The 13,239-nt window shown below is 42.2% G+C and overlaps 1 protein-coding gene across 1 annotated transcript in view; it reads left to right on the top strand.

The window, feature by feature from the left end:
• LOC100052267 (acyl-CoA dehydrogenase long chain) overlaps positions 1-13,239 on the top strand; it is a 58,985-nt gene that overhangs the window by 11,171 nt on the left and 34,575 nt on the right. Inside the window, exon 5 of the mRNA XM_070269221.1 lies at positions 10,225-10,297. Coding sequence (XP_070125322.1) covers positions 10,225-10,297 — 73 coding nt within the window. The remainder of the gene's footprint in view (positions 1-10,224; positions 10,298-13,239) is intronic.

Genomic DNA, 13,239 nt, shown 5'->3' with positions numbered 1-13,239 from the left:
TGACAAATAAAATATTTTAACCAAGCTCATAGAGCAGATTGATGCTCTGACACCAGCGGTGTGATCATGGGCACAATCTCTGAGCTTCAGTGTCTGTATCAGTGAAATGGAGAAAATGATGCTTACTTAAATGGGATTATTGGGAGAGTCTGAATTCTTGGCAACACTAACTGGTATATTTTAAAGCCATTTTTATTGTTTCATATTTATCATTCAAAAGTTTTTTTTAAAATCAACAAACTGAGCTAGTCCTTACCTTTGTTACCTTTGATATGTCCTTGTATAGAAGAATTATTTTAATAAACCATATACAGATTTTAGTAAACTGATACTTCATACTGATTTATGATGAAAATTATGATGCTAGAATACAACTAAGGTCAGCCCTGTGGCTGAGTGGTTAAGTTCATGTGCTCCACTTTGGTGGCCTGGGGTTTGCCGGTTCAGATCCTGGGTATGGACCTACACACCACTCATCAAGCCGCACTGAGGCAACATCCCACATAGAACAACTAGGACTTACAACTAGGATATGTAACTATGTACTGGGGCTTCAGAAAAAAAAAAAAAAAGAGGGAGATTGGCAACAGATGTTAGCTCAGGGCCAATCTTCCTCACCAAAAAAATTAAAAAGTGTAAAAAAACAACTCAGATACTTTAAAAAAAAAAAAAAAGAATACAACAGCGTGCAGCTTTAATATGTTCCCTGTAAGCATCCATCCTTTTGCTGAAAACCAGGCTACAGAATGACTCACAGATTTTTGTCATTTAACTTATCCTCTCAAATAGGTGGCCTTGTTTCTAATGTCAGGTGTCCCCAAGACTCCCATCCCAGGGTCTGTGACTTGTCAGGAGGAGTCCCAGGATTCGGCATGTGATCGTACTCACAGCTATAATTTATTACAGTGAAAGGGCACAAAACAAAATCAGTGAAAGGAAGAGCCTCATGGACTGAAATCCACAGAAACCCAGGAGCAGCCTCCAAGAGTCTGCGCCTGATGGAGTCGCACAGCACCGCTCACTTCCTTCAGCGAGTCGTGACAACATGTGCAATGCTGTCTCCCAGGGTGGCTTCTTAGGGACTTAGGGCCCGGGGCTTTGTTGGAGGCTGGCACACGGGCGCCTTCTGCCTAGTGTGTACCGTGAGCTGAGGCTGCCGGAAGGAAAGCAGACGTTCAGCATAAGCCATAGTGTCGGCACAAACAGTTTAGGCACAGCGAGCCACTCTCACCCGTTCTGGGAACGGTGAGAACTCTCCTGAAATCCGAATTCACAGACACCAGCCAGGAGCCAAACTCGGAATCAGGCCTTTCCAAGGATAGCAGCTTGAAGCCTGCTGTATTAACTCTTTTCTGCACACTTGACATTTTTAACAATGTAATTCAACTAATGTTTACTGAGTGGCTGTAATGTGCAAAGCACTGTGCTGGGTGCGGGGCACGTAAACGTGATCTTGATATACACCATCTCCTCAAAAGACTCGAGTCTAATAAATGGGGTGGGTGGGAAAGAGGAGATTTTTTTATTAATAACTGAAATTCAAGGTAAATGCTCTAGGAGAGTGTGTTAGTTTCCTATGGCATCTGTAACAAATTACCCCAAACTCGGTGGCTTAAAACAACGGAAATTTATTCTTTCACAGTTCCGAAGCCCAGAAGTCCAAAATCAATACCAATGGGCCCAAACCAAGGGCCAGACCCCCTCCAGAGGCTCAAGGGGAGAATCCATTCCTTGCCTCTCCCGCCTCCTGCTGGCTGCCAGCATCCCTTGCTGTGTGGCCTCATCACTCCAGTCTCTGCCTCCGTGATCACCTTGCTCCAGCTCTTCTTCGGTCTATGTAATCTCCCTCTGCCTCTCTCTCGTAAGGACATCTGTGGTTGTACTTAGGGCCCATCCAGATAATGCGAGATAATCTCCCCATCTCAAGATCGTCAAATTAATTTCATCTGCAAGACCCTTCTTCCGTATAAGGTCACACTGATGGGTTCCGGGGATTAGCACCTGCTGTCTCTGAGGGTCCTTATTCAGCCTGATACAGAGAGCCGTAAACAGACTGCCATGGGGTACAGAATACAAAGACCTACACGGGAAGAAGAATCAGGAAACTCTCACAGCAGTACATGATGGGGACTATTTATACATGATCTAGTCAATGTAGGATATTTAGGGAAATACGAAGCTACCTAAGTGCTCAACAATAGGAGATTGTTTTTAAAAAGCATGATAAATCCATACAAGGAAATTCTATGCTGCTAATAAAAATTATCTTATAGACTGCAGAGGTGGATTCCAAGATGGCGCCGTGAGTAGTCCTCTTTGTCTCTCGCCCTTCGAGTCTACAATTATTTGGACACTTATCGCTTGACAAAGGATATCCAGACAGCATCTCAGGACGTCTGAGACACCCACGCGACTATACATCGGAAGGCGGACGGACTTTCCTCCGGGAGGATGTGGAAATAGGTGAAAACTCTCCGACCCCGACGGGCAGCCTAGTACCCGCAAGTGGCTTTCTTCCAACGGACGCCCCCAGAGGATCCACACACATCTAGGGCAGGAGCGAGAACACAACAGAGGAGCGACGGTGGAAACAGGTGACCAGAACCCTACTTAAACCCCCTGCAATTACTCCTAAACGCAGAGGGAAACTTTGGAGTTGCACACCTGAGCCCGCGGGGAGAGTCTCTCCCCGCCATTGGCGGGGAGACCCAGCCTGGTGCTCGGGGCGCCCGGAGGGTCCCAGAGAGACGCCCGCCCCGGGGGACTAGGGATTGCCGGAGATCTCGGAGAGGACCGGGGCGGGGGAACTTTCAAAGGCGCATCCGGCGACCCGGTGGGGAAGCGCCGGAGCTCCGCCAGGCAGCAGACAAAACTCTCTGTCTGCCAGTAGCAGAGGGGCCACGCTGAGCACTCAGGGCTCCCGGCAGAGGCCCGGAGAGAAGCCCAGAGGGCGGGGCGACCCCCAGCTGCCATTGCCCGCCCCGGGGGACTAGGGATTGCCGGAGATCTCGGAGAGGACCGGGGCGGGGGAACTTTCAAAGGCGCATCCGGCGACCCGGTGGGGAAGCGCCGGAGCTCCGCCAGGCAGCAGACAAAACTCTCTGTCTGCCGGTAGCAGAGGGGCCACGCTGAGCACTCAGGGCTCCCGGCAGAGGCCCGGAGAGAAGCCCAGAGGGCGGGGCGACCCCCAGCTGCCGTTGCCCGCCCCGCGGGACTAGGGATTGCCGGAGATCTCGGAGAGGACCGGGGCGGGGGAACTTTCAAAGGCGGGTCCGGCGACCCGGAGGGGAAGCGCCGGAGCTCCGCCAGGCAGCAGACAAAACTCTCTGTCTGCCATTAGCAGAGGGGCCACGCCCAGCATTCAGGGCTCCCGGCAGAGGCTCGGACAGAAGCCCAGAGGGCGGGGCGTCCCCCAGCTGCTGTTGCCCGCCCCGTGGGACTAGGGATTGCTGGAGATCTCGGAGAGGACCGGGGCGGGGGAACTTTCAAAGGCGGGTCCGGCGACCCGGAGGGGAAGCGCCGGAGCTCCGCCAGGCAGCAGACAAAACTCTCTGTCTGCCGGTAGCAGAGGGGCCACGCTGAGCATTCAGAGCTCCCGGCAGAGGCCCGGAGAGAAGCCCAGAGGACGGGGCGACCCCCAGCTGCTGTTGCCCACCCGGTGAGGCTAGGGATTGCCGGAGATCTCGGAGAGGACTGGGGCTGGAGAGAGTTCCAGAGACCCAGCTTAGTAGCCTAGGGGGAAACCCTACAGGCTCACAGAAGCCTTAGGGAAAGCCTCTGCACAGCACCAGTAGAAGGCACCCAGCCGCCAGCCACAAGGCTGGAAGACCCCAGGGCAAAAGCAGCATAGCTAGGTGTACTAACCACAGACTGTAGAAGATGCCAATAGCTCTCCTGCGACCCATAGAGGACAAGTGAGATTTGGTGGGTGCCGACAGCAACGGAGCGACAAATATAAGTGATCCCACCCCTGGCCGCTGGAAAAGCCCATAACACCGTTGCAGACCCCAAGGAGAGAGCGCATCTAGGTGGGCAACAACAGTAGGCCCCTGCAGCCTGAAGCCCCCCGTGACGGCCCCCACGGCAGAGGAGGGAATCCAAAGGGCCACTGTGGCTACGAAGAGGGGCCCAGGCCCAGTTAGCAACTACGGACAGGGTTCCTGGTTGGTGAAGTATAAACAGCTGCTCCCCCCACCGCAGCAGCTGAAACAAGTGAAAGGAGCAACTAAACTCTATCTCCATGCGGAGGCACAAATCAACAACATCAAGCAATATGAAAAAATACATTAAATCTCCAGAACAGAAAGAAAGTAACAAATACACAGAAAACAATCCCAAAGAAAATGAGATATATAACCTAAATGATGATGACTTCAAAACAGCCATCATTAAAATACTCACTGAGTTAAGAGAGAATTCTGACCGACAACTCAACGAGTTCAGGAGCTATGTCACAAAAGAGTTTGATACGATAAAGAAGAACCAAACAGAAATATTGGAAATGAAGAACACAATAGAGGAGATTAAGAAAAATCTAGATGCTCTGAACAGTAGGGCCGATAATATGGAGGAAAGAATTAGCAATTTGGAAGATGGCAATATAGAATTGTTGCAGGCAGAGGAGGAGAGAGAAGCAAGACTTAAAAGAAATGAAGAAACTCTCCGAGAATTATCAGACACAATTAGGAGATGCAACGTAAGGATTATAGGTATACCAGAGGGAGAAGAGAAGGAGAAAGGGGCAGAAAACCTATTCAAAGAAATAATGGCTGAGAACTTCCCAAATCTGGTGAGGGAGATGGATCTTCAGGTGACAGAAGCCAATAGATCTCCAAACTTTATCAATGCAAGAAGACCAACTCCACGGCATATAGTAGTGAAGCTAGCAAAAGTCAACGACAAGGAGAAAATATTAAGGACAGCCAGGCAAAAGAAACTAACCTACAAAGGAACCCCCATCAGGCTATCAGCAGATTTCTCAGCAGAAACTTTACAGGCTAGAAGAGAGTGGAATGATATATTCAAAAATCTGAAGGACAAAAACCTACAGCCGAGAATTCTCTACCCAGCGAAAATATCCTTCAAATACGATGGAGAAATAAAAACTTTCCCAGATAAACAAAAATTAAGGGAGTTCATTGCCACAAAACCTCCTCTTCAGGAAATACTCAGGAAAACCCTCATTCCTGAAAAATCCAAAAAAGGAAAGGGGCTACAAAACCAAGAGCAGAGGAGATAAGTAGAAGGACAACAACAGAGAGTAGCAGCTCTACATCAGAACAGATTAAACCATGGGACGAGAAACAAAGGAAACTGAAGAAAACCGGAAAACAAGACACAAAATGGTAGTGGTAGGTCCCCACGTCTCAATAATCACTCTAAATGTAAATGGATTGAACTCCCCAATCAAAAGACACAGAGTGGCAGGATGGATCAAAGAACAAGATCCAACAATATGCTGCCTCCAGGAAACACACCTCAGCCCCAAAGACAAACACAGACTCAGAGTGAAGGGATGGAGAACAATACTCCAAGCTAATAATGAACAAAAGAAAGCAGGTGTCGCTATACTAATATCAGACAAGGTAGATTTCAAAGCAAAACAGATAAAGAAAGACAAAGAGGGACAGTATATAATGATAAAAGGGACTCTCCACCAAGAAGACATAACACTTATAAATATATACGCACCCAACACAGGAGCACCAAAATTTGTAAAGCAACTCTTAATAGAACTAAAAGAAGACATCAACAACAATACAATAATAGTAGGGGACCTCAACACACCATTAACACCAATGGACAGAACATCCAGACAGAAAATCAACAAGGAAATAATAGAATTAAATGAAAAATTAGACCAGATGGACTTAATAGATATATATAGAACACTTCATCCAAAAACAGCAGGCTACACATTCTTCTCAAGTGCACATGGAACATTCTCAAGGATTGACCATATTTTGGGAACCAAAGCAAACATCAATAAATACAAGAGAGTTGAAATAATATCAAGCATCTTTTCTGATCATAACGCTATTAAACTAGAAATCAACTACAAGAAAAAAGCAGAGAAAGGTGCAAAAATGTGGAGACTAAACAACACGCTTCTCAACAAACAATGGATCATTGAAGAAATTAAAGAAGAAATCAAATATTATCTGGAGACAAATGAAAATGAGAACACGACATACCAAATCATTTGGGATGCAGCAAAAGCAGTCCTAAGAGGGAAATTCATCGCAATACAGGCTCACCTCACTAAACAAGAAAAAGCTCACGTAAGCAACCTCAAACGACACCTAACAGAACTAGAAAAAGAAGAACAAACAAGGCCCAGAGTCAGTAGAAGGAGGGAAATAATAAAAATAAGAGCAGAAATAAACGATATTGAAACAAAAAAGACAATAGAAAGGATCAATGAAACAAAGAGTTGGTTCTTCGAAAGAATTAACAAAATTGACAAACCCCTAGCCAGACTCACCAAGAAAAGAAGAGAGAAATCGCAAATTAATAAAATCAGGAATGACAGAGGAGAAATCACAACAGATACCAATGAAATACAAGAGATCATAAGAGAATACTATGAAAAACTATATGCCAACAAATTGAACAACCTGGAAGAAATGGACAAATTCCTAGACTCCTACAATCTCCCCAGACTGAATCAGGAAGAAATGGAGAATCTGAATAGACCAATCACAAGTAAGGAAATAGAAACGGTAATCAAAAACCTCCCCAAAAATAAGAGTCCAGGACCAGACGGCTTCTCTGGAGAATTCTACCAAACATTCAAAGAAGACTTAATACCTATTCTCCTCAAACTGTTCCAGAAAATTGAGAAAGATGGAGAACTCCCTAACACATTCTATGAAGCCAACATCACTCTGATCCCCAAACCTGACAAGGACAACACAAAGAAGGAGAACTACAGGCCGATATCACTGATGAACATAGATGCAAAAATCCTCAACAAAATTTTGGCTAACCGATTACAGCAATACATCAAAAAGATTATACACCATGATCAAGTGGGATTTATACCAGGGACACAGGGATGGTTCAACATCCGCAAGTCAATCAACGTGATACACTACATCAACAAAATGAAAACCAAAAACCACATGATCATCTCAATAGATGCAGAGAAAGCATTCGACAAGATCCAACACCCATTTATGATAAAAACCCTCAGTAAAATGGGTATAGAAGGAAAGTACCTCAACATAATAAAGGCCATATATGATAGACCCACAGCCAACATCATACTCAATGGACAAAAGCTGAAAGCCATCCCTCTGAGGACAGGAACAAGACAAGGGTGCGCACTTTCACCACTCCTATTCAACATAGTTCTGGAGGTGCTGGCCAGAGCAATTCGGCAGGAAAAAGAAATAAAAGGAATCCAAATAGGTAACGAAGAAGTAAAACTCTCGTTGTTTGCAGACGACATGATCTTATACATAGAAAACCCCAAAGAATCCACAGAAAAACTATTAGAAATAATCAACAACTACAGCAAAGTAGCAGGGTATAAAATTAACGTGCATAAATCAGTAGCATTTCTATACACTAACAATAAACTAACAGAAAAAGAACTCAAGAACTCTATCCCATTCACAATCGCAACGAAAAGAATAAAATACCTTGGGATAAACTTAACCAAGGAAGTGAAGGATCTATACAATGAAAACTACAAGACTTTCTTGAAAGAAATAGGCGATGACATAAAGAGATGGAAAAACATTCCTTGCACATGGATTGGAAGAATAAACATAGTTAAAATGTCCATACTACCTAAAGCAATATACAGGTTCAATGCTATCCCAATCAGAATCCCAAGAACATTCTTCACAGAAATTGAACAAACAATCCTAAAATTCATATGGGGCAACAAAAGACCGCGAATTGCTAAAGCAATCCTGAGCAAGAAAAACAAAGCCGGCGGAATCACAATCCCCGATTTCAAAACATACTACAAAGCTACAGTGATCAAAACAGCATGGTACTGGTACCAAAACAGGTCCACAGATCAATGGAACAGAATTGAAAGCCCAGAGATAAAACCACACATCTATGGACAGCTAATCTTCGACAAAGGAGCAGAGGGCCTACAATGGAGAAAAGAAAGTCTCTTCAACAAATGGTGCTGGGAAAACTGGACAGCCACATGCAAAAGATTGAAAATTGACCATTCTTTTTCACCACACACCAAAATAAACTCAAAATGGATCAAAGACCTAAAGATTAGGCCTGAGACAATAAGTCTTTTGGAAGAGAATATAGGCAGTACACTCTTTGACATCAGTTTCAAAAGAATCTTTTCGGACACTGTAACTCCTCAGTTGAGGGAAACAATAGAAAGAATAAACAAATGGGACTTCATCAGACTAAAGAGCTTCTTCAAGGCAAGGGAAAACAGGATTGAAACAAAAAAACAGCTCACTAATTGGGAAAAAATATTTACAAGCCACTTATCCGACAAAGGGTTAATCTCCATAATATACAAAGAACTCACACTGCTTAACAACAAAAAAACAAACAACCCGATCAAAAAATGGGCAGAGGACATGAACAGACATTTCTCAAAAGAAGATATGAATATGGCCAATAGACACATGAAAAGATGTTCATCATCGCTAATCATCAGGGAAATGCAAATCAAAACTACACTAAGATATCACCTTACCCCCGTTAGATTGGCAAAAACATCCAAAACCAAGAACGACAAATGTTGGAGAGGTTGTGGAGAAAGAGGAACCCTCATACACTGTTGGTGGGAATGCAAACTGGTACAGCCACTATGGAAAACAGTATGGAGATTTCTCAAAAAGTTAAAAATAGAAATACCCTATGACCCAGCCATCCCATTACTGGGTATCTATCCTAAGAACCTGATATCAGATATCTCAAGAGTCCGTTGCACCCCTATGTTCATCGCAGCATTATTTACAATAGCCAAGACGTGGAACCAGCCTACATGCCCAGAAACTGATGATTGGATAAAGAAGATGTGGTATATATACACAATGGAATACTACTCAGCCATAAAAAAAGACGAAATTGGCCCATTCACAACAATGTGGATGGACCTCGAGGGCATTATGTTAAGCGAAATAAGTCAGTCAGAGAAAGACGAACTCTATATGACTCCACTCATAGGTGGAAATTAGCATATTGATAAGGAGATCTGATCGGTGGTTACCAGGGAAAAGGGGGGGTGGGGGGAGGGTACGGAGGGGGAAGTGGTGTACCCACAACATGACTAACAAAAATGTACAACTGAAATCTCACAAGGTTGTAATCTATCATAACATTAATAAAAAAAAAAAAAAAATTATCTTATAGAAAAACATTAGATATTAAGAGATCAAAATCATACGTATGGTTCCAATTTTATAAAAATACATATAAGTGTGTATCTGTTTCTATAGAAAAATACTAGAAGGGGCTATCCCCATGGCATAGTGGTCAAGTTCAGCATGTTCCACTTTGGCGGCCCAGGTTCACAGGTTCAGATCCTGGATACGGACCTACACCACTTGTCAGCCATGCTGTGGTGGCAACCCACATATAAAGTAGAGGAGGATTGGCATGGATGTTAGCTCAAGGCGAATCTTCCTCAGCAAAAAGGAAAAGAAAGAAAAATACTTTTTTTTAAATGTTCGTTCCAGGAGGTAAAATCATTTTTCTTCTTTATCTGGAATATTGTCTGTACTTTTAATATTTTAATTATGAATATTTGTTTTATATTTAGAAAAATAGTCTATTCTACTTTTAGAGCAGGCTTGATAGAAGAAGTGGCATTTGAGACATAGTCTTTTAAATCTAAACTTTTGAGCAACAGAGATAGGTGAAGGGGACCAAGGTGACTACAGGCAGGCTAGTATATGCTGGCAAATGACCTCAGGGATATACTAGGCCATGAAATGTCATCTGAGTCCAATTAGGGGGTCTTGAATGCTAGTTGGACCTTGTTATGCTCTATAAAATCTGGTTAGTTTATGTAATGTTAATCAATATACATTTGTATAAGCACTTTAGAATATAATACATCAGACATGATTTTTCAGTGCATTTGTGTAAACATTCCTATATTAGTTAAAGATCTACTTTTACAATGGTGTAACCTGCTTGAATTATCACATTATATATGTACTTACATAACAACATTTGCATAATTCAATTTTTACCAATTAATTAACTTTTCATCCTTTTTTTCAGTTACAGTGATTTGCAAGGAGTAAGAACAAATGCCAGAAAGGATGGAAGTGACTGGCTTGTCAATGGAAGCAAGGTGTGTAATGAGGGGCTTCATCGCCCTTCCCTCCAGTCATGCCATGGGTGACAGCGTCTCAAAGACTCCTCGTCACTGATTCTTTCAGATCTAGGGATTCACGCAGGAACTGAGTTTATTTGAGTTCACACAGGAATTGAGTTGTTTTGCTTTGGAGACAGTAAGAATTTTGCAACATTTCTGTTACATGAGATCTGTTCCTCTTCCATGTTGCATGCTCCCTCACTAATACGGAAAATGTTCTTTTAGCTTCCACACAGCCCTTATCAAACCAGAAAAGGGGAAGGGAAGGCTCACATTGTCCAAATATGGGACAAACAATAGTTAATGGTTAATAAATTTGATGTTGATGAGAAACTGGGGAAAAGACTTTCTCATAAGTATCAAGAAGAGTTTCACAAGATCTTAGGTGAAAAGGATAGTTTTGATAGAATTTGAGAGTCCTTCAGTCCTTCTGAGAGTCACATCAATTAGAAGTCCCCTCCAATTAAGGTTACAGACAGGCTTAGGAAGAAGTATATCCCTTATAGTCTAATATCCAGTGATGGCAGAGGGTTTTTTTAACCTAAAACTGTGTCTGGTATACACTCAGTCAACATTTGTTGTTGACTGAGTGTTAAGTGAGGAAAAGATGTTCATTTTCTACACTAAGGAAGTCTTCCCAAACATGTATTTCAAGACCTGCTGAAGGACTAATTTTTGTTTGTTTTCTTTTAAATTTTTAAAAAATTTTCTAATTAGTTTTACATTAATTCCTTTGCATTTACTAAATCATAAGCTTAAATGTTGTGGCACTGTCAAACTGCTATACAATTTTCTAAACACTCTCAATTTCTGTACTTATGCTGTCAAGGACTAATAGCAGTTTGTGTACTGACGTCAGTCTGAGGAACACATTTTGAGCAGCCCAGTTCTAAAGACCATTCTGTAATCTAGTTTGACAGTTACTAGACAGAAAAACAATATCTGTGGTATCAGACTGATCTGGAAAATGTGCACCCTGTCTCACCCTTTGATGTGCTGATATGCATTATGAACCTCTAAAAGTTGGATACAGTATGTCTTATGCCCTAGGAAATTCTCTTTTTATAGACTACCATAAGTCACTGGTGTTTTTCAAATATGCTTTAAGAAATATTAGTCTAAATTATTCATCCAAAGGATTATAATAAACAAGTGCCAGCTCTGATATATAATCAGTAAACTCTGCACACACAGGGCTTATTATGACAGAAGAGTTGGAAATTTGGTCAAAAGTGAAATGGAAAACATATTCTCCTATGATTTTAGCTTTCTAAGCAGGCCCAATCTGCTAAGTTACAGCTGTCAACTTAAAAAGCAAATTCGCCTCATGTTTTAGCCTCAAAATGACTTTATTCAGGAATAGCCAAAAGAATTGCAATTTAGAATGTGCATGCTATGGTGAACCCAGGCAAATCCAGCAAACAAAGAAGGAAGCTGCTTTTATAGAGAAAAGAGGGAGGGAGGGGCTGCGCTAAATGAAAGTCCATTGGGAGAGAGTAGCAGTTGTGGGGGGGGGCAACAGCTGCTCATTAGCTGAGCTGCAGCATTTCTCATTGGCTGGGTTGTGGCATTTCTCATTGCCTGGGCTGCGACCTTTCTCATTGGCTGGGCTGTTGCTGTGAAGGAGTAAAATCTTCCTTCAGTTGTAAGGTAGTTTTACTTCTTGTCAAAGATGCAAGCATCTGTCTCTTCCTGTTTGGTGTAGTTGACAATGTGTGATAGGGTGGGAGAGCTCTGCTACAGGCTTTTCTGACTCTGATTTAGTTAAGGTTTCTTTTATTAATTTCCACACTGTCTTCTATGGGAACAACCCAGGAAAGTACCACTGGCTCTATTTCAAAAACTCTATTAGAAATAACAAAAAATTTAAAGGAGTAAGTAAGTAAATATAGTGCATAGATAAGATGTACCCATTAAAGCATCGACACAAAGTTTTTAATGGTATAGGAAAATAATTATATTAAGTGAAAAGATCATATTAACATGTAAGTGAAAAATCCATATAGAATGTAAATATAGAATAATTTCAACTTTATTTAAAAAGACCACAAAGGAAGTTCACAATGATATTTGTATGATGGACTCATAGAAGATTTTTTTTTCCTTTTTCTTTATAAGAATATGCTATCTATATAACAGCTACAGTGAGCTTATGTTATAGGCATTCAATACCAAAAAAAAAGAAAGATGGCCCTCTGTATGGATAATCCCAGCTCTATTAAAGTTTTGACTGTTATAATTAGGAAAGAAATCAAGAAAGTCCTCTTACAAAGAGAATTACCTTATAACTTTGTTGGAAAAAGAGATTGATTATGGTGGAAATACTCACATTAGGTCAGGCTATTGCAGAAATCATTCAGAATCTATTAACCTTCTTCTATAATCATGTCCAAGAACAACCGTGGGAGAACTCCATTCAGCCTTACCAAATTGAGATCAGAGTGTTAAAGTGAACAATTTTGGCCCCATAGACCGCTCCTTCCTTCCTTTCCATTCTATTGTTTATTACCTATAGTTAATATATGTCTGAGACCGTGGATTTAGAGCATATGAGTACTAATTCCTGGATGCTGTGTGATTGAAAACAAACAAAAAAACCCCACCATTTCAGGAATTCAACACAGCTACACAAATGGTCATTAACATCTTAGAAAGGAAAGAAATTGGGAGACCTGGAGGGTTTTTGAGCAAGGGAGTGGTATAACGTAGTAACACTGTAGAAAAATATTTTTACCATGATGTGTAGAATTTTTTTGAGGAATTTGTTTTCTCATTTATTCAACAAACATCCTTGAGGCCTCCTATTGCCAAACGCTATTCTAATTACTGAGGGTAGATATGTGGCTCGGAAACAGCTGCTGCCCTCAAGGAGCTCCCGGGACAGAGAGATGCTGAGGGTCTTTTATTATCGTGTCACT

This window comes from Equus caballus, chromosome 6, assembly GCF_041296265.1.
Source record: "Equus caballus isolate H_3958 breed thoroughbred chromosome 6, TB-T2T, whole genome shotgun sequence".
Taxonomy (NCBI): Eukaryota; Metazoa; Chordata; class Mammalia; order Perissodactyla; family Equidae; genus Equus; species Equus caballus.
The sequence above is the reverse complement of the archived record's forward strand: the minus strand, read 5'-3'. Positions and strand labels throughout refer to the sequence as shown.